General features: G+C 38.0%; 2 protein-coding genes across 2 annotated transcripts; one reads left to right on the top strand and one right to left on the bottom strand.

Annotated features, from left to right (window-relative positions):
• Positions 1-1,224: 1,224 nt before the first annotated feature.
• Positions 1,225-26,958, top strand: beag (IC cytokine homolog beag). The gene is made up of 5 exons (XM_065238942.1): positions 1,225-1,990; positions 25,271-25,511; positions 25,923-26,121; positions 26,190-26,396; positions 26,459-26,958. Exons 1-5 carry the CDS (start codon positions 1,305-1,307, stop codon positions 26,668-26,670), a joined length of 1,545 nt encoding a protein of 514 aa, XP_065095014.1. The 5' UTR covers positions 1,225-1,304; the 3' UTR covers positions 26,671-26,958.
• Positions 11,301-12,378, bottom strand: LOC135716257 (collagenase-like). The gene is made up of 4 exons (XM_065238944.1): positions 12,280-12,378; positions 12,059-12,222; positions 11,733-11,995; positions 11,301-11,657 (listed from the first exon to the last, which is right to left on the bottom strand). The coding sequence occupies exons 1-4, from the start codon at positions 12,325-12,327 to the stop codon at positions 11,362-11,364; spliced, it is 771 nt and encodes a 256-aa protein (XP_065095016.1). The 5' UTR covers positions 12,328-12,378; the 3' UTR covers positions 11,301-11,361.
• Positions 26,959-26,983: the final 25 nt, after the last annotated feature.

The raw sequence follows: 26,983 nt of genomic DNA, 5'->3' as shown, positions 1-26,983 counted from the left end.
AAAGCAACAATCAATACGAAACTAACGATTTTAAATTGGCTCACTACTTGACTAGCCTATTGGTCCCAAGCAAACGATTAATGTACCCCATTCTAGTCGAAATTCTAGTACTACACAATATTTGTTTTGAATTGCTATGAAAGCTTGACAGATAAAATGAGGGGTTAGTGGATTTTCCTATGTTTCGAGGGGTGAATCGACTAGCTTGGGACCGAAGAGAGTACCAAGGCTGAGCCAAAAAGTTGAGCACGTTTCTTCGGGACCTTCTAGTCTTAGAGTTACCTCTATGGTAAAAGCCACTTAGTCAGCCAAATCCGGGAATAAGAAAAAAAAAATCTAAAAAACTAGCAAACGCTCTAAGAAACGGCGAAAATATTGCTTAACACTGGCCGAAATGTATTAAGGTAAGTAGGAATTGCATGCGGAGACGATTTTCAGTCGTCTTCAGCTCCGTTAAGTGAAGGTAATTTCCATTTTTTTTTTTTATCAAAACAGAAAAAAAAAATTTCCCAGAGTGGTTTTAACTATAGTCGCTATATTCATAGTCTGGCGGATAGAATTTCGATCTATCAAAAAGCGGATCAATTCAATATATTTTAGACCAACAATTGAAAAGGTACTATCAACTTTTGTAAACAATACGTTGATTATTCTTTCCTCGCCAATCGAACGCAAATTACCGACATCATCGGATAGGGGAAACTTTCCCCAACCCAAAAATGGTATTAGTTTGCGTAGGCGAGTCTTGAGTCACGAGAAAAGGGTTTCCGAGGTTTTGTTCACAATTGCTGATGTGCTCTCGGGTGGCTCTTTTCTGTTGTTGGTGATGATTTTCTCGATTGGTTCCGCTATTTGACAGCTCAATTGGTTCCCGAGATTCTATCCGCCAGACTATGAATATAGCTACTATAGTTTTAACTCCCTCTGCGCGACCACGTCGTTAACTCAACTGAGTAGCCATACTTCCCGCTGAAATGAGCATGTTCGACTCAATTTTTGAGTTGTTGAGAGTTACAGTGTACTTTTTGCGAGTTATGAGTAAACTGAAATCAAATTTGGGTTGATATTATTGGCTGTGTGTTTATTGCTTACAAAAGCAGCTTCGCCCTATTGAAATGATGGCACCAAATTTTCTTTTTGCGATGTTTGCTTCACATTTGGCTTCATATAAATTGAAATGTCATTAAAGTGTTTGTTTTCGTATTATCGATTCAGAATTTCACGTACAAATTTTGGATTTTCTTCAAAGTGTTTTTATAAAGAAGTGCAAAATTAGTTATTATCGGTGATTTTCATCAGCAACCATGCCTGGAGACGATATGCATGAGCCGGAGACCCCGGCAACCCAACGTCTTACGAATGATGACTTCCGAAAGCTACTGATGACTCCGCGAGCTCCCAGCGGATCTGCACATGCAGCTGGTTCGGTCCGGGATGCAATGGCCAAAGCTTCGACCTCATCTTCTACTTCAGCTATGAAACCACCGTCATCTGAGCGGCATGAAGCTCGAAGAAAAAAGAAAAATTTCTATGCCCAGCTGAAGAAGCAGGAGGATAATAAGCTTGCCGAGCTGGCAGAGAAGTACCGTGATCGTGCTCGAGAGCGACGTGATGGAGCTAATCCGGATTATCAGAACCTGGATCCAACTAACTCAACCAGTGGGTACCGAGCTGTGGCACCAGACATCAAATCTGGATTGGATGCAGCTGAACGACGACGTCAGCAGATTCAAGAATCTAAGTTCTTGGGTGGTGACATGGAGCACACTCATTTGGTCAAAGGTTTGGATTATGCCCTGCTCCAGAAGGTACGCTGTGAAATTGTTGCCAAGGAACATGATCAGGATGAAGAAATGGAAAAACTTGCTGATATACCAGCAGAAGCTCCGGTGAAACAACCAATACCAGAAAAAGAGCAACCAAAGGGAGACGAAATTGAATTTCGAACTGCGATGGGAAAGAATATTCATCGGATTCTAGAAATCCAAAGGTAGGTGTAATTGTTTGACTATTTCGAGCGTCTAGAACGATTTCAGTATAGGTTAGATGAAACCATAATAATATTATAATTTGGTGAACTGGACTTCAGAATTAAAAAAAAAATTGAAAGCTTGTGGTTTAAAGAATGATGAATATATTCTAAAAAACCACACACAGTATACCTTCTCACGCCAGTTCATATTTCATAATTTGGAGTTAAAAGTATTTAAGATGAAAGGGGACCTCCTTAGCTCAGTCGATAAAGACGCAGCTATAAAACTGGATGCAAAGGGTATTTTTCGGGTATGAAAATTTCTCGATTTTTTGACATAGAGTTTCATTGTACAATAAATGTAAACATACGGCTTTTACTAAGTTGTGCTGTACTGTTTCGTTAATAATTCAGCTGCAAACACATTCCTTGATTCGTGTGCCATATTCTGGATGCTAGATGGAAACCTCATTTATAAAACTATTGGGCAGAAATAGCGCAAAATCTGTTTATAAAACTGTGGCTATCAAAAGAGAAAGTCTATGAAGAGAATCGATCAGAGTCACTTACACTCCTACTCCTTTCCCTTATATGTTTTTCACAAAACTCACCGTGTTTGTTTCTTCCTTATGGTGCTGGTGTGCTAGCGCTAGTGTAGTAGAACTGTACTAAAAAGTAACCAGCATAATGTAAACACGGCGTCAGTATATACTAGCATAAGATTTCAGGAACAACTGAAATTCGTGGTAGTTGGTTGCGCTTGTTGAGCTAGTGAACTAGCGTGTATGCAAACAACCCATTACTCCCGCGGAGCGCACTAGACCACTTAGAACACCCGGGCTGTTAGTTTGAGAACTTTAGCCGTTGCTATTTTAATTAGTAACTAGTTTACGCACCGTCGTTGGTATCACGATTGTTAATTTATGTTTTTGACTTTCGCACCGGTAGTTGCAAAACTATCGTCAAACTTCGAGCTGAGCTTCGTGTTTTTTTTTCGATATTATTGATATACCTTACTATGAAGATTTAAGATTGAAGGTTGAGATACAACTACGGATCCAGGGGCCCAATAAACGGTCCTCCGGAAGATTCGAAACATTCGTAAAGGTTGTTAATTCGTTAAAAGTCCCTAAAGTTCAGCGATTTTTTTAATCACGTGTGGTGATGCAACATTAATTTGATTCTGAGATCATGGAACGGTCCTCTAAGATTTTTTTTAAATCACTTGTTATGAAACAATTCAAGGCAATTCAATTAACTTCAGTAAAATTCAGGAAAATTAAAAAAAAAACTTAGAAACTTAAGGGAAGTCTAGAGAATTTAAAGGAATCTCAAAGATTTTTCGGCAGTTCGAATTGCAAGTTTGATCACTACTGTTCGTATTTTTATTCTAAAAACAAATCTTAAAAGCTTTCAACATCCATATGTGGTTTAAAGTGAGTGGGATTGATAGATAAAGTAAGCTATGTCAATTGGATCTGCTTTGCTTCAAATTAGGGAGCTCCATTTGGATAGTTGGATGCTTATAGTCTATGTCAGAATTAAAGTGAACATTTTAAACGAAAGAAGATGCAAGTATAGAGTTGATAGTTCTGCTATAGTACGGCAGTGTGAAAATTGTATATAGAAAGCAGTAAGCGAACAAAGGACAATATTAAGGAAGGTACGAATCGGGTAAAGCATCCCCATTAACAATCTCGTCCGTTGGTAAGGGGTGGTGAACAGTGTTTTCCATCGCCACCATTGGCAAAAGGGATGATCACCGATTCGCTCATTTTCCTTCTGATTTATGTATATGTATGATAGTCAGGCAGACGGTTCTCCGATACGACCCAAGAACGCTGCAGAGAGAGTTCGGTGTTATCAAGTCTTCGGTTTGTTTACAATTTCCAACGCGCGCATCAACACGATTTTCTGTTTACTTTCCTAGTCACAACATTCTTAAACATCACTTATGAAATGTATTTCCGATACAGCCATCACAAATTCAACGTTGTATTCTTATTGCTTATGAAGTTTTCTGATTATACTATCATTCAATGTTTCATATTTAAAGAACTAAATTGTTTGAGTTTCACTCATTTTTTTCTACATTCATCGAGCATTATCAAAGTAACCCCAAATCAAAATACTGAAGTTCGGTCACAAAACTAAAAAAATAGTGCAAATGCTGTAAATTTCATTCAACATATTACTAACGAATTAACTCTTGGATCCTCAGTACTTGTTTTGAAATATAAAATTTGAAAAACATTCATTGCAGTAAAAAAATATTTAGAATATACTTTAAAAAAAAACTATCAATGTTACCCCGTTTAACGGTATTAATGTTCTTGTGAATGCCTGTGAAATCTTTATCTGATTGCTTGCTGTAAAGAAGCTAGTAGGGAGCCGCGCTACTTCGTCGTATCATGGCGCCTAGTTCCGTTCTATGTGCTAAAACTATAGTAGCAAAGCGTTTTCACTCATGTTTTTGCAAAAACATCTTTGCTTACAAGATTAATTACGATTGACACTGAAACATTTGCGATAACCCGTAAAATGAGCGATATTAGGGGTGTATGACGAAGAAAGTATGACGGACTAGCGCGGAGCCCTATCTAATGTCTGAAATTTAGAGATCTATAAGCCCCTAAATCTTGAGATTTCTGTTTTTGATACTGCGAAAAGTTTATCTCAAGGTGAAATTGCGAAGTGTGATATGAATGAGGACTCTTTAAACAAACCTTTGCTTCTAACAATTTTACGGATTTCCAGTTTGTTTAAATTTTCCGCAAATTGTCAACGATTAAGGATCTTATTTAGCGGATTTTGATTACAACATGATCTCAAAATCATATGATTAAACATTTCATAAACAACGCTGGTTTAATAACTCTTATTATTAAAAAGACTGACTGCTGAAGTTCATAGAAACTTCCGAAAGTTCGTAGAACTTCCCTGAAGCGTTAAGGTCTTTCCTGAAGGGTTCATTGAAGTTTGTATTGCCGGAATTTCATGGGAATTCCCCGAAGTTCGAAGGACTTTTTTTTAAAGATCTTAGGACTTCCCTGATGTTCGGAGTTTTTTTTTGAAATTCATAGGAATTTCTTAAATATCGTAATAGTACCACGAAGTTCGTAGAAATTCTCAGAAGTTCGTAAGACTTCCTTCAAGTTCGAAGAACTTTCTCGAAGATCTGAGGACTTTTCTGAAGTTTGAAGGACTTAACCGAATATATGAGGACCCTTGATTTAGAAGAGCTTCCCTGAAGTTCATAAGTCTTTAAATATATCGAAGGGTTTTCCGAAAGTTTGTGGGTCTTTCCTTAATTTCTTGGAAATTCCCTGAAGTTTGGAGAGCTCCCATGAATTTCGTAGGACCTGTAGTTTAATCGACTTCTCGGAAGTTCTAGGAACTTATTTGAGCTTGGAGAACTATGTTAAGTTCAGAGGACTTCCCAAGAGTATTGAAGACTTCTCTGAAGTTCGGAAAAAAAATCCATATGTGTCATAGGATTATCCTTAAGTTTTAAGCAATGCCTAAATGTCGTAGAAGTTACATTAAATCTGTAGAAAATTCTGTAAAATTCGTAGTTATTCCCCAAAGATTAAAGGACTTCCCTGAAGTTCGTAAGACTTCTCTGAAATTTTTAGAACTTCTCTGAAGGTTCGGAGAGATTTCCAGACCGTCGTAGGTCATCACAGTAGTTCACAGGATTTTCCTGAAACTTGTAAGACTTTCCCGAATTTTGTAGAAGTTGCATGAAGTTCGAAGGCCTTATCTGAAGTTTTTAGAAATAGAACTTTTTTTATTGAACATGTACTTCAAAATAGTTACGCGTCGGCACTGCTTAAGTCTGCTATCAATGAAGCACAAATCATACATGCAATTGATTCGAGAAAAAAATTAAATTAATAATAAATACAAAATATATTTACTAAATTATTAGGGTAAATTTTGTTCATCAATGTTTAGTTGTGTGAAAGATTTAGCTTGAACAAAATGGTTAGTTTGACCTGATTATAAAAAGAAACTTTAACATACATAAAATTTAAAACCTACTGGTTTTGGTGGACTTATGAAACTCCTGGTTTTTTTCCCGGTTTTTCCTGGTGAAAATAAATTCCCGACTTTTTCCCGGTTTTCCTGGTTTTCCTCGTTCACTTGCCACCCTGAACAGAGCATAGAGGAAGTAGATGAATTCTCATGTGAGTTAAGGCATCGCATAATGATCCAAGTCTAAAACTGGCTACTTCCCTAGGGGTTTCCGGAAATTGACTGGATGTGGCCAGCGTGAACGTGACTATTCCTAATAACTGCCATTGAACTGGTTGTTGAATTTTAATGTGATTCAATGGTTTTTAACCATATTCAGAAACAGGCCACTTCTCCGGTGGATCGAAACATGGCCAGGTGTAGCCAATGTGACACTGGGTCCCCTAAATGACTTCCATTGAACTGGTTTGTGAATTATAATGTGATTTGAGGTGTCACATGATAAGTTTTATTCGTTTGAGGTCGCAATTAGCCTCATATAAACCGCAGCATGTTCCAGTCATATTTCTGGAATTTGTTAATAAAGATAAAAAAAAATATATATATTTCTGGAACCGGTTGACCGATTCCAAATAAATATGTGCTCTATGTGACCTATGTGACTTTCATTTAGCGGCTGGTAATTGGTTTATGCTACTTGGCCCTGCGGGCTCTTAAGCATACAAATGGTACTTTATAAAATATGTCCAACCATGATTCAAATTCATTGCTGAATAAAAACGTTCAACAAAATCCTATTATGAGAACATAAAGTCTGGAACGCTCAAACATTTGTCATCTTCAAATTGGTGTATTTCTGTTAAAAATGCATTAAAAAAAACCTGATGCATTTGAAAGTTGAGTGTATATACAATGGTTGCTATGATGAGTTTTCAACGTTTGCTCTCCAGTTTTCAAAATGACGTCCAAGCAAGAGGAGCAGCGTGTCAACATTTTGCTCGCGCAGCAAGAGAATCCGACGTTCTCACACGCTAAGTTGGCAAAATTGCTGGATGTGGCCAAATCGACCGTGAAAAACGTTTTAAAAGTGTTCGGGGAGCGTCTGTCGACCGCCAGGAAGCCTGGAAGCGGTGGCAATCGTAATCCGGACGTGACAGCGACGACGAAGAAGGTGGCGGTGAAATATAAGCGGAATCTTAACCTCTACATCCGGGACGTCGCTGGCAAGCTCAATGTCTCCCATACTACTGTGCAGTGGGCCAAGAAACGAACCGGGTTGTCGACGTTTAAGAAGGTGAAGGTGGCGAACCGAGATTACAAACAAAACACGTCGGCAAAGCAGCGGTCCCGAAAGCTGTATACGAATCTGCTCACAAAGTTCGACTGTGTCGTCATGGACGACGAAACTTACGTGAAGGCGGAATTCAAGCAGCTTCCGGGACAGGAGTTTTATACCGCATCAAGAAAAGGGAAGATGGCTGAAATTTTCAAAACCATCAAACTATCGAAGTTCCCGAAAAAATATCTCGTCTGGCAGGCCATATGTACATGTGGTCTAAAAAGCGGCATTTTCATTACTACGGGAACCATCAATCAAGAGATCTACATCCAGGAGTGCCTGGAACCATTCCTAAAGCAACATTATAGACCTGTGTTGTTCTGGCCGGACTTGGTGAGCTGCCACTATGGGAAAAAGCTAGGGGCACGCAATAACCTTTAACTCCAACGCAGGCAACGGCTGTAATCAAATTAATTCCATTAACTACTGCTTTAATAACATTAATTACACAATGTTGAACATTAACTACTTTTTAACTCCATTAATTACAGTTGAAATTTCGTAATTAAGGAAATTAATTACATTTTCAATACTTTTAATTACAATAATTACGGATAGATAATTTTAATTACTGTCAGTACTACTTCAAAACGCATTAATTACTTTAAGTACTTTTGATTGCATTTTAACTTCAACACACCGGTTCTTTGTATTGCGTGCCCCTCGGGAAAAAGGCAATCGAGTGGTACGATGCGAACAACGTGGTTGTGCTACCCAAAGATCACAACCAACCCAACAGCCCAGAACTCCGCCCTATCGAACGGTACTAGGCCTTGGTCAAACGCAATCTCAAGAAAAACTAATAAATCCATGGAAAACGAGCAGCAGTTTAAATTTAACTGGTGTTCGGCGGCGAATAAGGTCGATGAGACCACTGTGCAAAATTTAATGGAAAGGATTAAGCGGAAGGCATGGCAGTTCGGATTTGGCAAACCAAAAGAATAAACGAACATTTTTTCCCTTAAATATATGAATTGAACTACCAAAAATAAGAAGATTTTTGTGATATGATTTTTTACTGAAAGAAACGAATTTTTTGTCGACCATTTTTTGCGCGGTCCAGTCTTTAATTCATTCTTTAGTATTATTAGAAACTATAAAGGTAGACTTTTTCATCAAACACACATTTTTAATGTCCATTTGCTAAATTCATAGAAAAAACACGGCATACATTTAGGCGCAGTGCGAAAATGACTTTTTTGTTTGTTAATTGCTTTATTTGTACAGGCTCAATCGAATAAACTTTACAGAGCCAAGTTATCATTTTCGTTAAACATTGTAAATGTCTTACATCTAAAATTAAAGGATATCAACCGATTACTCGCGGTCTTCTCGAGGTTAGTGGATGACAATTGTATGGATTGGGAGAGGGAGAAGGAGATTTGGAATAAAAAATTACTTAAACAGGTCCAACCAAAATCCATTACCCTACAGCGGGCCAAGTTGAAACTCGTGAGGAAGTTGAAATGATAGATGTGTCTCTTAGCGGAAGTAAATAATCACTGAGATTATTTGTAATATAGTAGTTTGCAGTAGCACACAATGCCTTTCAAAAATAATTACAGTGAATATAAATTTCCGCTAAGAGATACACGTACCGTTTCAACTTACCCCGATGTACCTTAACTATGATGCTTACTATCAAAACATTGAACAGGTGGAGAACCTGTATACGAGCTTTTGCTCTTACTTTGAAATTCAATAACTGAAAAATAGGGGGATTTTCAATTAATGTTGTACTAAGCACCTACTTATTGGAAACCAAACGTTTGATTTGAGAAAAGTAACAGTAATATGTAATTTTATGTTAGGGTTGTCTTTCAAATTGGAAAAAAGGAGGTGATCGTTATACCCCTTCGTCCCCTACTTCGCTGACATATGAACCAACATTTTGTTCAATATTGAAAGTACCGTCTTCTGATAAGGAAAACACAACTGCCTGTTGGCGTCTTTGTGGACTATCTGGGGTGCAACTCCAAAATATATAACGGCTTGTTGTTATTTAAATTTTCATAATTTACTACATTTCAGAAAAAATACTTAAACCAACATTGAACCATAACCGAAACATTGAAATACTTGAAAAAATTAAGATAAAGTATAATAGCCAAAAATGCATGACATACTTCAATTTTGCATAGTTCTCTGTCATTCTGCGGTCGTGTCTAGGACACAATTCTTTAATTTTTTTTCTTTGGTAAATAGTTGTTTAGATTTTCCTTTTTTACTAGAATTTTAGGTTATTAGTTAGGTAGGTTCCGATTCTGCAGTTTTATTTTTATACCTGTGCTTAAGGGGGATATATTTAAATAGATCTTTAATGAGAATGGCACTGATGAAGACTGCACATTGTAGTCGAAATACGTATTCTAAAGGTTGTTACGATCAAAATTTGTCGACTTAAACGACCTGAATGTCCCTCATTTTGTAGGTGTGTGCGTACAAAATGATGCCTTTATTTTGGTTTTGATATTTGCTCTTCTGTTATCAAAATGACGTCCTAGCAAGAGGAGCAACGCTTGAAAAAATTTCACGCGCATCGCGAAAATTTGAACTATTCGCACGTCGAGTACGTCACGGTAGACTTTAAACAGCTTCCTAAGCTTTAAACGGCAACCGGAAGGGGAAAGGTGCCGAAGTTCGCAAATAAATATTTGGTTTGGCAGGCTATCTGTACCTGCCGTTGGCTTGAAAAGCGATATTTTCATTGCAACCATGACCGTCAACCTGGAAATTTACATAAACGAGTGTCTGAAAAAACGTCAGCTGTCTTTTCTGAAACAACACGATTGTTCCGTGCTGTTTTGACCGGATTTGGCATCCAATACGAAAAAAAGTCCATGGAGTGGTATGCCGCCAACAATGTGCAGAGTTCCGCCAAATCGAAAAGAAATATTGGGCCATCGTCAAGCGGAACCACCCTTTAGAGCACTCTCTCTAAACTTGCTTTTTGAAATGGTTGTATCTATGTTCGATGAACATGTTTCAAGCTACATTTCGTTTTTTTTTTCAATCATTCTGGGCTAAAATTCATAATGATGAATAAAATTAGACACGAATGATATCATTGCTAAGATCCAGAGACCGCGTCGGACCCACGGTCCGCACGTTGGACAGCGCTGCTTTAGGGTAACAAAAACAAATATTCACAGCGTCACTATGCCACCATGGCTCTCGTTCAAATTGGTTAGCCAAATTGGTCAACATAAACCCATTTATAAAGCGAGTTGAAGTTTGTAAAGCGAAAGATCTCAAAATGTATGTAGAAATACCATCGCTTCAGAGATTCGGCACTAGGTAGCGTCGTAAACGTGCAAACATCATCAGGGGCCTTTTGCCTGTCATGCTAGATTCTTCAAATTGCATAATGGATTTGTGCAGTAAGTGTTATGCCCTTTGCCGGATATAACACTTCAATAAAATGCTAATAACGTTGTTGGATCAATTCGGACAAAGTTGTTATGCCTATAATTTTCTATAAGAGTCTCAGGCCTGAAAGCCTCATAGTGGCGAAACGTTAAAGTAATGGTATGTATCCATACATTTTGATGATTCTTCCCATACAAACTTCAACCCGCTTTAGAAATGGGAAAATGTTAACTAATATGGCTGAAATTTGGACCAGGGTCTCAGGGTGGCATGGGGAACAAGTGGCTTCGTGGCACCACAGACGTCATTGTCAAAAATTATTCAAAATCCTTTTTTTTGCACTTATGAGTTTCCACTAACAATCCAATTTCATAAGATTCATCGAATTTAATTGTTTGAAATTTTGTTCTACGAATGTCACATTACTACAAAAATGTGATTTCAAATCAACATTTTGCAACAAAGTGACGTTCTTAGAACAAATTTCCCTATGATGAATAATGGTCCAAAATCAAGTGATTTCGACATCAATAGGTGTGTTCGACGCACTGAACATGATGGTCGATGGTTATTACCCATTAGGACAAAAAATGAATTCATCTTGAGAAAGGAGGTTTCTAGTTTTTTCTACAATGAATAACATTTATTCTCACATAAAGTTTTAATTCGCAAATTTATCGCAGTTCTACTGTTCACCAAAATCTTAGATTTGAGTCACAGAAGTGATCCATGTTCTGTATGTTTCGACACGGGTGTATCCCGTTGGAGTCGTGTTCCCGCAGCTCTGGGTAATCAGCGAGGCTATTCCAGTAATGACTGGGCGACCGCGGACACTAGTGACGAAACCGGCTCCAAGATCTCCATTGCAGATATTCGAAATATCAATGGTATCTTCAGCGCAGAAGTGATTTGGGAGCGTAATTTGATAGTGCTGCTGGCAGCGAATATTCGGAATTACCCGCTGGAATGCGCGCATCAAGAAGTCCGATCGGGTCGTAGCTATTGGAGGGAAGACAAACATGTTTGACATTTTTTTGATATGTTATAATGTTTTGCTGTAAAAAAGTAACTTACAAGCTGCTGTTACGAAACCGAAGCCAACGACGGTTCCTTCCTCATTTTCAAAAGGGTATCCATTCGAAATTTGGCCTAGTGCTGGAAGTGAAATCGGAGATACGGTCGATGTGAATACGAGGGATGCAGGCAAGGTGATAATGCCGATGTCGTTTGCTCGGTTTGCCGAGTTGAATTGAGGATGAGACACTGCTATGTTTGAAGTGATCGTGTTAAGTTGGGTGAAGATGTTACTTCCTAGTCCAACGTCCCATCGAATAAATCTGTGAAATATAATGTTGGTCATAAGATTTCAATAAAATGCCTGGATGTAGGTGTTAACTTACCCTTGGATGTTCTGGGCAGCAGTTAGAATGTGGCGATCAGAAATAATTGAACCACCGCCAAAGAATCCTGCGTTTTGGGCATTCAGGTACAGAACATACGCATTATACGGTTGATGAGGTGCACTTTGTCCATTGATGATTCGTGGATTACGGTCTGGTGCTGCCTAGATTAGTCAAATATTAATTCTTGGTCACGATTCGTAGTTTCTACTTTAACCTACCTGAGCTCCCAAGACACACAGTACTGCAAAAAGTGCAATTAGCTTCATTGTTGGTTTGCTGCCGTTAGATTACTTCTGATGAGGGAATAACAAACCAGTTCTCTTATATAGTCTTATTACGTGGTTTCGTCAAATTTCCCGAGACATGTCACCGTTATCAAGACACGAGCTATTTGTCGTCGATAAATGACCACCCGAATACATCTACTGCATACGAGTCGCGTAATCTCGATTATGATAAAAAATACATCGGTTGTATATGTTTTGCCGGCCTGCAAGTCTGACACAGAACAGGGACCAAACGAGCAGGTTGATATCGAAACATGCGTGTGATAAAGATTACACAAATTTCAATTTTGAGCCCTATGGTGAAATCGATTGTTTTACATTTGGTCGATGCCATGTCAATCGGAAAGAATGTTAAAGTGACCATAATAAACTAGAGAAATAAATATATCCTGTGTACAGTACACATCATTCAAACGGCAAATTTTGATAATTTCGTTCCACAGTGCTCAAACAATTGAACATTGAGTTCTGATTAGCTTCTCAAAATATAATATCATTTCATTATAATCTGACTTTGAACAAACCATTTGAATTCCATGTGGAATTCCAATGAGGAAACTAAACTTTTTGTGAATGCCCTTCTAGCCGTTGACCATATTCGCCAGTTTGAATGACTGATAGCTGTGCTAATAGGAAATTTTCTCAACTACAACTATGCTGAAGCCCGCTTTCCGATTAAAGGTAAGGAAGATAAGTTATTGATTATTTAAGACGTCGGTAACCATCAAACTTGCACATTCAACTGTCACAGTGCAAAAAACGTATGCCCGCAAAGCAGGTGCTGGAGTTGGATCATGTTTAAAAATTATTATTTTTGTGAACCTTTAGCTGGAAAAGTTGTAGCAATTAGTTATCAAACTTTTTCGCAGAGCGGCGTAGTAAAAGCAGGGTGGCCAGCGAACCGCGAAAACCGGGAATACCAGGAAATATCTGGGAATTTGAAAAGTAACTGGGAAAACCGGGATAAACCCGGGAATTCGATGAGAGAACCGGGAAAAATAAATTAACCACACCATAGGAATACATTTTTAAATCAGAATTTCAGAACAAACCATTAAAACATAGTTATTCTTTACCGAATGAATGTCTTTCTCTATTTGCTGCATAATTTTCTTCAGATTCCTGTCTTAATCAACAAGTTTGGTATTTTTATTTTAGGCCGATGCAAATATTATTTTCATTTTATGTCGAGTGGTGGGGGGAAATGTGGGGTTCTATAAATAAATAACAAAGAACTAATAAAAAATAATGCCTAATCATTTTTTTTATAATAAATTGATAAATTAATAATATTAAAAAAAATTGTGTAGTTTTTGGATAAGAGAAGATGAATAAATAACGTAACATTTAAGGGTGACCAGTAGACAGATGCAAAATTTGAAATTTTCGCTCCGCAGTGCTCAAACGGTTTCAAATCAGGTCCTGATTAACCTTCCAAAATTTAAACTAATTTGGCACAAACTATTCGAAGTTTATATGGAAATTACTATGGGAAAACCAAACTTTTTTCTACCCATTGTCCATATTGCTTTTTCGAAAATTTCTAAAACTATTCTTACGGGAAATTTTCTAAGCTACAACTTTGCAGAATATCGTTTTTCAGCCAAATGTCAGATTAAATTGTTATTAATTGTTTAAGAGATTGATATGGTATGATCAAGAAGCTGTTCTGTGGGCAACACTGTATTCTGCAGTGTGACATAGTAGCCATAATATTTGTGCTCTATTCTTCGCACCAGAAACACCAATGTTGCCTGCTGAACAGTTGAATGAGCATAATCATAAGACATCAGTGACTTGAATCATTAATAACTTTTGTTTCTTACATTAGATTGAAAAGTGGTTTTCAACAAAGTTGTAGCTGAGAAAATTTGCTACAATCACTGTTGTCATTTTTAAAAGCATAGTGATGTGGTGAATTGTTAGATAAATATGAACAAAAACATAAGTTTTCCCATAGTAATTCCCATATAAACTTGAAATGGTTTGTGCCAAGTCAGTTTCTTACTAAAGTAGTTCAAATTTTGGGAGGCTAAGCAGGACCCAATTTGGAACCATTTAAGCACTGTGGAGCGAAAATTTCAAATTTTGCATCAGTCTAGTGACCAGCGATGTTAACCAATACGCTACAAGGGGGAGGGTGGCAAACTTTTTTTGTGCTTTTTCTACAAATGCTACGTCATTTATGCATCTTCCCTAAAGCGCAGAGTAAGTGACGATCTTGAATAGGGCTGATTTTTTAACCCTTCTTCTTCTTCCTCGCATTTCAAGCTTATTGCTTATCATATATTAGCTTATTGCGTGCTCTCAACTTAGTGCACTAGATGCACTTCCACAGTTAATAATTGAGGGAAGTCAAGACATTTCCCAACTCGAAAAATTCTTAGACCGGACTGGGAATGGAACCCAGCCACCTCCAGCATAGTCTTGCTTTGTAGCTGCGCGTTTACCGACTAAGCTAAGGGAGCTAAGGGACTGAGCAAACCCCTTCAATACTTTTAGACGAGGCTCGTTAGCTTAGTGGTTACCGTTTCGGGTTACTGAGCGGAAGGTCGGGAGTTCAATAACAGGCCCATCCCCTTCCTCAAATTTGGCACTGCCTCATTGTATCCCAATAGATTTTAATGAAAACAAATTATGCTTTAACCGATCGCATCACTACTAAGGGTAGAGAATTACTTCGGCATAAGCGCACATCTTCGTCATATCGAGCAGAAACATCAAATAATTTATCAATGATTTCGTCATGAACTAATCAATAATACACGTGAATTCTCTTGTAAAAAATGGGTGCGGTTGTGTACAAGATATGAACCGCATGGTTGACGTAACTACGTTAAGGTTTTTAGTGAACTTTCTTTTTTTTTCCTTGATTTGTTTTCCGTCGATCTTGTTTTCCGTGCTGAGCACCAATGCTACCGACGCCAGGAAGGCAGCTCCCACACCTGGACCCTACCTATCGACCCATCAACTCATGAACCGGGGACCAACGGCTTTACTTCCAATAACTATGTATGTGCTTAGAACAACATTAATAAAAATTAGGGGAAAATTCAATTTCAAAATCAGAGCAAACGCTCGTATACAGGTTCTCCACCTGTTGAATATATCGATAGTAAACATCATAGTCGGATGTAAAAATGAGCGCCATAAATAAAATATTAAAGTTGCAACAGCCTTCAAAAAATAAACATTAAATGTTTTTTGCAAAGTCAGTATTTAATCAAATGAATCAATTTGTTCCGTTCATTGGACCATAGTCCAAGTAGAAGGGAAATCGTCCAGAGGATTGAATTCTTGGATGGTTGTGAGAAGAATCCTTGGATTAACGATTCCCTTTGTTTGATGGATCTTAGACTTCAGTGGACTGTACATGAGATGATCGGTTCGACGAATGAGAACACTTCTACTTTTTAACCATCTAATATGTTTATTCACTTTACTTCTGCTTCTGTGCAGTTCGGTGATTCGATAGCGACTAACTATTCTTTATCGAATGGGATTAGGGAAATGGGATGTTCTGGCTGTGTTTGTTTTTGATGTTGTTGTTTCAGTGTGAGCAAGCAATGGTAGGGGATGGATTAGAATTAAATGAACGCTCTGATTTGTTGAACACGGAAAATAATTCGATACTATCATAGACTAACACTAAGACCAAGGGGTCACGAAGAAACATGCTCAATCTTTTGGCTAGGGAAGAAACAAACCTTCGGCCCGAAGCAAATTGAAGCATCCCTCGACACGTAGGAAAATCCACGAACCCCTTCATTAAACACTGTCAAATGCGCCTTGTAAAAGTAAAAAAAAAAACCGTTGACAGCTTCTAGTACGAGCATGGGGTACGCTTTTAGATGTACTTGGGAACAAAGGGATATTTTGACAATAATATTGATGATGTGCATATGTACAGATATATTGTCAATATTGGGGTACCGTAGACCCCCGGTAATCTGAACTCTTTTTTGTTTGAACCCCGGTAATCTGCACGCCATGCAGACTAAAAATTGCTCAAACGTTATTCACACTGAGGCAAATAAACTTAAGAATATCATAAGACTCGACTCATGAACGGCACACATAAATTTCATAAGCGTGACTTATGAATGATTTTCGTCTAACATGAGGTAGCTCTTATACGCCTTTAATCTTATCATTTTCACAAGTGTTGAAAAACGAGTGGTCAGTACATCGGCTTCGTAATCTCAACGTCCATGGTTCGGTTCCAGTCTGCTGCATTTTATTATTTTTTGTCAACATTATTTTTCATAAGGCAAATCAATGAAATTCATATCGATTTCTTGTGGCTAAAATTCATAGTGGTTCTTATGGAATTCTTACGTTCTTTTGCCTCAGTGGCAAATCATAGATTGAATAAAGCGAAATGGAACATTGTGAAACGGAATACTGAATCAAAACTAAACAGTAAATAAGGATACCAGAAATACGCTGCTCATGAGGGTTATTAGAAGTTCAAATTAAAATGAATCCCGTTCATGAAGTTTTCTTCAGATTAGTGGGGGTCCAATATAGAATACATATGTTGACAATACGATTATTGTCAATAAAAGCGATCGTGTAGGGTTCGCTTTATACATTTGCGACAGTTTAACAGTATAATGAGTCCATACACAGTGCAATCTGGTTGACAATCAGGATGGGATGATGCCCGAATGTATCAACAATCAATACGAAACTAACGATTTTAAATTCGCTCATTAATTGACTAGTCCATTGGTCCCAAGTACATTATAAGCGTACCCCATTCTCGTATTACAATCTGTGTTTGTTTTGATTCGTCTTATATTGCAAATTGATTTGCAAGAACCTTGCAGCAAAATCCTAGCAGCGAGCGCTGTCAAATTCTCAAGTTATTGTTATTGACGATGTTACTATTGTTAGTTACTCCTCTGGAGTATTCCATAAGCGATTGTCATTCTGTGCGTGAAAAATTGCAGACTGTTTCACTCCAACACGAATTGCGAGTCATCAAATTGTCAAACCAAGCTATCAGAGCAAATGAACAAACTGTGGTGTTCATATTCAGTGATGCCGCATTTTTGGAAAGAATTTCAATAGAATAATTGCAATAATAGAACATAAAGGTTTTCATCATGATATTCGATAAGTTTTCCCGTATTTAGCTTTATTATTTCACTAAACCACATCCTGGTAAAATGTGATGGATTTTAATTAATTTTTGAACAATAAAATCAATTATTATTGAAATACTCATAAATTTCGCGATCACTGCAGATCGCAACACTGGTTGCAAGATATTTAGGCGTTCTTCAACAATTGCTTTCTCAGTTCATGCTTTTTGACTTTCCTCTGCAATCGGCAATACATTTGACAGAGTTTGATGGTGGGTTCATGGATTTTCCTACGTTTCGAAGAGTGCTTCAATTAGCTTAAAACCGAAAGTCTGGTACTTATGAAATGATATTATATGATATGGAACTACCACTTACTATAGTAAGACAACCGTTTTTAGACTGTGGACTATCTTCGCTGTTCGACTTGATCGACGAGTTTAGTAACCTCTAATTGTACTCAACCTGCCATTGTATGAAGGGCCAAAAACGGTTTGGATGAATCCCATAGCCCACGTGCATCCACGGGAGAAATGATCTACCTTCCAACAACAGAATCAAGCAACCGGTAAAAAAACAGGCCATCCAACAAAAGGATGTCCAAATGAATGGGAAGAAGAACCCGCCCTCCTTTCTTGACATGTTAAATACAGGGAGTTGGCATTTCTACTCTCCCCATCCATTTCTCTTCAATCGGGTGCCGTGTAGGACCCTCCCGTACTCAGCATTTAATGTTTCAAATAATAATGAAATGAAAGACCTCACCCGATAGGTTGCAAAGGAATCACGATGATTTCGAAGAGCTCCCATAGATTTGCTGCTAATTCAACAAACCGGTGTTAAAAACAGCACTCTCGCCTTTCCTTCCTCACACAGCAGCGTAAACCCCCAATAACCACGAAACACACTCTAGCTGCTCCGACAAGAGGGATCGCAGCGGAAAAAGGGCTGCGACCACTTTTTATCACCAAGAACTCGCGACACAACGGCTTCAATGAACCAGTACGCAGTCTAGAAGACGCAGTCGCAGCCCCTCACTGATCGAATCAGCTCACGCTGAAATCAGAACCTACAACTCCAGCGACCGAAAACAAACGCGACTAAAAGCGGCCACGGCCCACTCCGATTTTATTTCTGAAACACAACAACAACGCACAAACACGACGACGACAACATTCGCTCTAAGAGGAAGAAGAGACAATACGGGGACTTTACTGAACCCCAATTTTCTGCCAAACGCGAACCAGCGCCTGATTGGTCGGGCGAACGTATAGAAACGCGAGAATTTTTACAACAGGGAATCTATTTTCTTGTATTTTGACAGTCGACTGCGTCGCCCATAATGAAATAGTTTTTGCAGAATCGTTTCCGCGAGAGGAGAAGAACACGTCACAGACAAAAAGAAGCCACTTGTCTTCTCTTCCTCTTAGAATTCGACTAGCACCTTTCGTCCGGGATTCGCCTCCCGTCTCATGTCGTAATCTGTGTGCATTTATTATTCCCTTTCTTGCTGCTCCGCCACGCCACCACGCAGCAAGAAAGGGAAGAAAAAATGCACACAGTGTACGGCATGAGCTGAACTTCTAACGTTGAAAGTCAAACGCGAACTGAAGGTACTTATTGAGCCAAAAGATTGAGGCATGTATCTTCGGGACCCACTGGTCTTATAACGAATTCATTTATTATTCAGTTCCAACCGGGATCGGGTATCAGGGTCTTGACATGCTTGCTTCCTGACAAACGTCAGTTCGATCGTTTGTTTTTAAAACCTACCTCAGGTTGAGGTTCGCACTGACGAAAAGTTCGGTTTTGCACTGATAATAAACGAATTCGCTAATAGTGTTAGTCTATGATTGTATCGTGTGTGGAGTGGTTGCATGTCAAAATTGACAGTTGGTCAAACGGTTGAAGTAAAAATCAAAATCTTTTGATTTAAGGTTGGCGGAGTGCAACCTAGTTGCAGTGTGTATGGGGAAGTCGCACAAAAATTGTGTGTATTTTAAGTGGGTTGGCCAACAGGTTGACGTACAAGGTAGAAGTCGAATAGAGATTATCACATTGTTGAAGGAAAAACATTTTTAAAATTTTCCATGAATAATTACTCTCAAATGGTCATTGGTCGAAAGGTACAGTAGCAGCACCTTCCTTACCCGTCTCTCCATGAGATCGTTAAGTTGACGATGACGGGAGCAAAGACAGTGGTAAAGACAACAATAGCTGCAATTTCAAAACCTATCGACTAGATGCTTACGTCAGATGGTGACTTGAGTGTGAACTGTTTCCGCACATCAGAAGGTACATAGTCTGAGAGTGAGGATTACAATAATAAACCAAAATTTTTGGCTGGAGCGAAAGTGAGGATAACAAACTTTGCACTTGAAAATAGGATTACGACGTCAGAAAGCTGAATGAGCGAATCGGCGATCATCCCTTTTGCCAGTGATGGTGAGGGGGAAAACCCCTCACCATCCGTCATCCATGAGTTTGGTAAAGAGGATGCTCGACCTGATTCGTACCTTCCTCAAAATTGTCCTTTGCTCGCTTTCTACTTTCTACATACAATTTTCAACTGCCGTACTATAACGGAACTATCAACTCTATACTTGCATCTCCTCATCTATCGCAAATATATAACAATGGTAGTTAACTCGATTATTATCGGTAACTGACTATTGTCGGTTTCTCGCAAACAAACACTCAATAATACATATTAACATTACCAGCAGATGGAGGAATATCTTCAATGTTCGATGGAGGTGTTACTTTACATTTGATCTTTAATGATCGTTTGCTAAAAATAGGTGATGGGAATGACAAAGGTCAGTTACCAATAATTGAGTCCGACTTGTACTGTAGGTAAGAGCACTACTTTGACATAAGCGCCTATTTTCGTCATATCGAGCAGATACATAAAAATATCAATGATTTCGATGTGAACGAATCAGGTACCAGGTTTGTTACAATAGTTTAGTATAATATGAATATTAACATCCATTCTTCCCGAAATCAAAAGATGCGCTCCTAGCGCATCAATTTTTTCTGCCTTCATACGTATGTCGAAGTGAATCCAATACCGTTTCAATGTGTTTTAACAGAACTGAACCCGAGCAAGGTTAGAGATCAAATTGAAATCAGAATTTGCTGTTATGATGTAACTTATTTTGAATACACCATTAGATCTCATTTTGGTTGACTTAACGGTTAACACAGCAAAAATGAGAGCAACATTTTACACTATTGAATCAAACGGAAAACTAATCCTGCTTTCAATAAAATCAATGTGATTACTGATTTTGCATTCATAATGTTTAAATGAATACGGACCTGGCGTAAATGGTTAGCATCCATGCTTCTCACGCTGAAACACTTAAGCTCAAATCTCATCTCGGGCTAGTCACGAATGACCTAAAATGTGTTAAACAAAACAAATAAACAATAATCGTTAGTTCAACGACCGATGAACTTAAATCAAATTTTAAACAAGAAATTAACAGCAGAACTTCAAGTTAAGTTGCTTTGATTTAAAAAGTCTTGACTGCATAATGAAAGCACAATATGATATCAGACTTCTGTCGCGACAATTGAAATCAAAATGAGTTTTCATTATGATAGGAACTTCAAACTTTAATATCGATTTGCTTTCATTTTGTTAACCGACTTTGCTCGGGAAACTCGTTTGACGGAATTGGACTCAAGAAGCAGTTTTAGATTTATAACAATATCTCAACAATTTGTGACTCTTTATCAAATCGAACGGTGTTTGGAAAAGTTAAAATAAATAGAAGTTATTTTTTATAGAAACATAAAGCCCGTTCGAAAAATAGAGGTAAAGTTTGGTTGTGATTAGTATGACGGAAAGAAGATCTTAACGTTATTTATTTATTTCTGTTCCTAATCTAAGGAGCATCGATAATACTGTAACACTATTGACGGAATCCATTTCCATACAATTTGTTTTACCACCTCGCAATTTCACAGGCACACATCTGGCGATCTACTTAATGGACAAAGTTCAAAATGAATCTACTTGTCTGCTGCAGAGAATCAAGCATCTTATTTAATTTTCACTTCTGTATGGCTATATCAGTGCCAGTGAAAACCTTCACCTTAATGGTTCTTAAAGCTTATCCTAATCTATAATCAAATAAATTTTTCGTTGAACAAGAAAGCACATAAGCGACTGTATGATATGATTACTAGCTTCTGTTTATAGCAAGTTAAGTAAACCATAATACAAAAATCACAGTTTTCGATATCTTATCGATAGGTTCCGCAATGATGACTATAATAGCTTGTGGCTTGTGTTTTCCTGTCGTAAATACAATCCTAATCTTTTGAGCAACGGTTTGCGCAATGAACGTGCTATCGATCATCTGGTCAGGATGTGTGTGTCCAGGTTTTGATATTTATCGGGGTCTTCAGCTGTTCACTCATAGCACTCGTCGTCACACCTAGTACGTCCAAACAAGAATATTGAGTAAATGATTGATATACTTCTATAATGCAATGGGACCTCTGATTACTTTTTGGGATTCCAGTCTTATTACCGTCATTTTGCGTCGAACATATTTCAGGGCCGTCTTTACGGTACATGTTAAAGTGTGGCACCCCTCGGTGGCACTTTGTATGGGAGCGAGCTGTCAATTTGTTGGTTTAGTGTCAACCAGTGAAGTTATTTTTTTGTTTTAAATTCTGATTTGAAAATCGAGATGAACGTCTATGTGTTTGAAAAAAATATCTTTGAGCTTAGAAAACGAACCTTTTTAAGATGATGTATGTAAATACTGATAAATGTTTCAAAATTAATGAACCCAATTGATGTCGTTTTCAGGGTTGTTATAAGAAATTTGGAATAAAATCCACCCCAAATTCACTCGAATCCCAATTCAAGTAAACTTTAAATTTAATTAGGAATTTTCAACGAGAAGTACCTCAACGTATTTAGGAAGTTCTGTGAAGCTCCCTGAGCCTTTAACTTTTCCATAATTGCATTACCTTTCACGAAGTGTCCTATACTTCAATGAGAGTCCCTAAATTTTTATGAAGTTTCCTGAAGTTTTCTTCAAAGTATATTTTAGGTTCCTTAAATTTTGTTATGATTCTCTCCTACTTCTTATTCACATTTCATGCGTTTTTTTAATGCTTTATTAGCGAGATTGTTAGCCCAATGGCGAATTCTTCTCGTTTCTCCCATTTCAAGCTTATTGTTTATCGCATGTTAGCTTATTGCGTGCTCTCAACTTGGTGTTCTAAGATGCACTTCCACAGTTATTAATTGAGAGCTTTCGATGCAAATACAATTTTCGCATTATTATAATTGTGTGGCAAGTAAAATCATACTCTATGTCCTGGATATTCAAGAAATTATCCAATCCGTAAAATTCCTAGACCGTACATGGAATCGAACTCAGCCACCTCCAGCATGATCTTGCTTTGTTGCTGCGCCTTTACCAATTGAGCTAAAGGAGGACCCCTTAAGGTTCTCTGGGCATATTTTAAGTACACAGGAATCTCTTTTGCACGCGGTTTTTTTTACACGGATTCCGGAATTTACGTGGTTTTTTACGCGGATTTCGGAAATTTCTTTTACGTTTTCATCTGCTAACTGCGCACCAAGTAAGCTTCGAAACAAACCGTAAGTATAGGGAACCCCATTTGCATGTAAGACCATTATCACGGACACACTTGATCTAGCGATAGGAGAAAAGTACTACCCACTCCCCAAGCTAGGAATAGTATATCGCTAGAGAGGAACAGAAGTAGGCCAGCCAAATCTAAAATCATGCACCTACACCATGTACATAAATACTAGATTATCAAATTTACTGAATAAATGTAGAAATTGAATTTTCCCTCCCCAAAGTTAGTGTGGTTCAGAAGTTTTGATTGAGAGAGCCTGAAGGGTGTTTCACGTTTCGTTCCTCATGTATATACAGCTATCCCCCGAAGAAGGAGTTACCCACTGAGTTGCGCCCACCGCTTTTTCTCGGCAGGGTTTCGACCAGTCGGTCTGATTTTTTGCATGTGAGTAGTGCCAATGGAGAACTAGTCACTCGCATAAAATCAGAGCGCTTGGTTGAAAACCCATCATGACAAAGCGGTGGGTAGAACTCAGTGGGTAACGCGGTTTTTCGGAAGAAAGCTGTACGTCGATTCGTATATTGCTTATGTGTTCCTCTTCTGGGTCAGGAAACGATTAATGGGTCAGAGGAATTGCTTCCAGTCCCTGGTTGGATCGGTTTTCGGGATTTTTGATGATTTCGGTGGATATGTTCGCTACTTTCTAGAGTCGCTCGAATCTGTTAGTCTTGTTTCATTGGTAACATTGGTAGCTGATTTCATTGGACCTGAGATTTGTTGCGCGCTCGGGTTTGGTTGTATTTGTAGGAGCGATGCGACGGGCAAATTTCTAAAAAAAAAACTACTTAATACGCTTTGTTACTACGCAGATACACATATTTATTTTTATGTCCGAGTTTTTTTTAGTTAGAGGAGCGTAGCGACGGGCAAGCTTTTAAAAGAAGTTTCAGAAAATGCTCAGTTACTGCGTAGCTACTCAGATTTACTGTCTTAACGGTGTTTGTTTAGTCAGAGGAGAGTCATATTAATGTCATATGGGTAATCGCCGGTGTTTGAGAGCCATACACCGTTTAATGATGAATATAAAAATAATAAGTTTAGATCCTTCATCTTTTTTGTAAAACATGGGATTTTTTTCCTAGGTTGATTAACTGATCTCAATTTTTTTGCATGGATTGAAGAAATTTTAACTTTATGCAGCCATCATTTATTTAAATCGACTGGAGAAAATGCTCTACGTCTAAGAGATGTATTGTTGAATTTTAACAACATTATACTCTTAAACCAATTGCTGGTGGTTGAAATCAGAATTTCAGCCTATTAATACTTTTTCGGATTTTGGATACGTTTTAGCCTTTTGATACTTTTTAGCCTTTTAAGATTTTGCAGCCTTTTGCCAATTCAGCCTTTTGCCAATTCAGCCTTAAAGCCTGGTACGCAGCTGAAAAGTAATGACGTTTTTACGTGCTACGGGATAGGACACGGAATGCTAAAGAAATTTCTTTTCCTTAGCATTTCTTGACCCAGTACGCAGTTCAAAAGAAATCGGTAAAGGAAAGATCGATTACATTAGTATCGTGATCGATATGAAGGTGGCGCATTCTGAATGCAATTTCATTTTCCTTGCGGAATAATGGTCTGACCAATTATTCCGTTAGGTAATGTTGGCGTTTATTGCAAAACTGATGTTTTGGATGCATTTAAACAACATAAACACTAATAAGTGTTGATTTTACAATTTGACGACATCTCCCTATAATCTCAAAATTTAGCAGCCTATAGCTGTCAAATTTTCTTTTGGGAAAAATCCTCAAAAATTACTTTTCCGTTTTCTTTTCAGCTGCGTACCAGGCTTTAAGCCTGGTACGCAGCTGAAAAGTAATGACGTTTTTACGTGCTACGGGATAGGACACGGAATGCTAAAGAAATTTCTTTTCCTTAGCATTTCTTGACCCAGTACGCAGTTCAAAAGAAATCGGTAAAGGAAAGATCGATTACGTTAGTATCGTGATCGACATGAAGGTGGCGCATTCTGAATGCAATTTCACTTTCCTTGCGGAATAATGGTCTGATAAATTATTTGTTGTAAAATGATGTTTTGGATGCATTTTAACAACATAAAAACTAATAATTCTAGAGAGAGCTGGAATAAGGGCGTAACAGCTTTTGTAAACAATGACTTGTATCGATGATGTTTAGGAATTCAAGGCATGTTTAACACATCTATTTCTTATTTATTTTCCCTATTATAGATCACGTAATGTAGAGCGCAATGAAATGTTTGCGCCTGGAAGGATGGCTTACCATATTGAATTGGAAGATGAAAACGTAGAAACGGATATCCCAACAACAGTTATCCGCTCAAAAGCGGAAGTACCCATGGTAGAGGGTGATACTCAGACACTCACTACTAACGATATTGTCATCAACAAATTGGCTCAGATTCTGTCCTACCTACGTCAGGGTGGTCGAGGCAAGAAGAACAAACGTAGGGTAAGTATTGGTTGGATCAATTAATCATGTTTTGTTGTTTTTGACATCATCCACATCCAGAGGGCCAGTCACTTCGAATGTATGGGAATGGTAGGAAACCATTTGGAAATGCATGAAAATTTTCAGTTTTTTATTCATTGTCGTCTTTATGGGCAGTTTTAGGTGCACAAAAATTGCACGAGTACATTACTATGGTGATAAGGTAAACACTCGTTTATTTGTTTCCTTCTGTGAAAGCATGTTTAGTCACAAATCGTGTATTTTCTGATATTCTCCATACTGCAAAAATGATTTTCCTACCACTGAAGGGGCGACATCTCTCGGATCTTCAGTATAGCTACTACTCAAATCATATAATTAATTGTTTGTTATAATTTTTACTGTAATTTCTTTTTGATCGATCTATTTTAGGACAAAGATAAGCCGCTTTTCAAACTTCCGGAAGACAAACATATGGATGATTCAATTTATGGAGATATTGGTGAATACAAACCATCCCGTCGCTTTGAACCAGGTGCTTCATCATCGAAGGTGGATGACAGCCAGAGCAAACATAGATATTTCGATAAATCTAACGAAGAAGAAGAACGCGAAACAGGAACAATTCAAAGTATGTTGACTTAGTACTCTGTGAATGTGTATTTAGATGGCAAAATCAAACTTTTATTTATGTTTTAGTCCCAGCCCCGCCAAAGCTATCGGCGCAACTTATCACAAAGCTGACAGCCGAACCAGAGGGCTATGCAGAATGCTATCCGGGACTGCAAGAAATGAACGATGCAATAGACGATTCTGACGACGAGGTTGATTATACGAAAATGGACCTCGGCAATAAGAAGGGTCCGATTGGACGATGGGATTTCGATACACAAGAAGAATATTCCGGTAAACTACGATTTTTTTCTTCTAAATTTGCTAGACTATTTATTTTTACACCACTTTTATAGACTATATGAGCAGTAAGGAAGCTCTACCCAAAGCCGCATTCCAATATGGTGTGAAAATGCAGGATGGTCGCAAAACTCGTAAACATAAGACAGAAAAGAACGAAAAAGCAGAATTGGATCGAGAATGGCAACAAATTCAGAATATTATTCATAAACGTAAGGCTAAGGAAGGAGGCAGTGGTGAATCTGATTACAAAAAGGCCAAACAATAAGTCTGTAAGATGAACTTTGCATTTTTTGTTTTCAATTGATGATTTTTATGTGAAAATGTCATCAACATACATTACCTACTTTTATTTGGTTCAAAAGAAAAAGAAAATATTAATTTGCCGGACATAAAATTCAAATGTAAAATATTTTAAAAACTACAAGGAACGCAATGGTGACGTAGGACTATGTGGTCTCATACAATAAATCTTATTTGTTAACTGCAGCAGGAGCTTGTTTTTTTGTAGGAATAGGAATTTGAACGGGGTTCTCTGTTTCTACTCTTTAGTATGACGCGCTTGACATAGATGGCACTCA

This window comes from Ochlerotatus camptorhynchus, unplaced genomic scaffold (assembly GCF_037179485.1).
Source record: "Ochlerotatus camptorhynchus isolate MF236.1 unplaced genomic scaffold, CSIRO-AGI_Acam_v1.1 ptg001181l, whole genome shotgun sequence".
Taxonomy (NCBI): Eukaryota; Metazoa; Arthropoda; class Insecta; order Diptera; family Culicidae; genus Ochlerotatus; species Ochlerotatus camptorhynchus.
This window is presented reverse-complemented; position numbering and strand designations above follow the sequence as displayed.

What these genes read in the sequence shown, in the direction of transcription:
- beag (XM_065238942.1), top strand. Translation starts at nt 1,305, where the DNA reads ATGCCTGGAGACGATATGCATGAGCCGGAGACCCCGGCAACCCAACGT. An exon ending in GCAAGAAGAACAAACGTAGG is followed by an intron (nt 25,512 to 25,922) that starts GTAAGTATTGGT and finishes GATCTATTTTAG; the next exon opens with GACAAAGATAAGCCGCTTTT. An exon ending in TACACAAGAAGAATATTCCG is followed by an intron (nt 26,397 to 26,458) that starts GTAAACTACGAT and finishes CCACTTTTATAG; the next exon opens with ACTATATGAGCAGTAAGGAA.
- LOC135716257 (XM_065238944.1), bottom strand. Translation starts at nt 12,327, where the DNA reads ATGAAGCTAATTGCACTTTTTGCAGTACTGTGTGTCTTGGGAGCTCAG. An exon ending in GCTGCCCAGAACATCCAAGG is followed by an intron (nt 11,996 to 12,058) that starts GTAAGTTAACAC and finishes TATATTTCACAG; the next exon opens with ATTTATTCGATGGGACGTTG. An exon ending in CGGTTTCGTAACAGCAGCTT is followed by an intron (nt 11,658 to 11,732) that starts GTAAGTTACTTT and finishes TCCCTCCAATAG; the next exon opens with CTACGACCCGATCGGACTTC.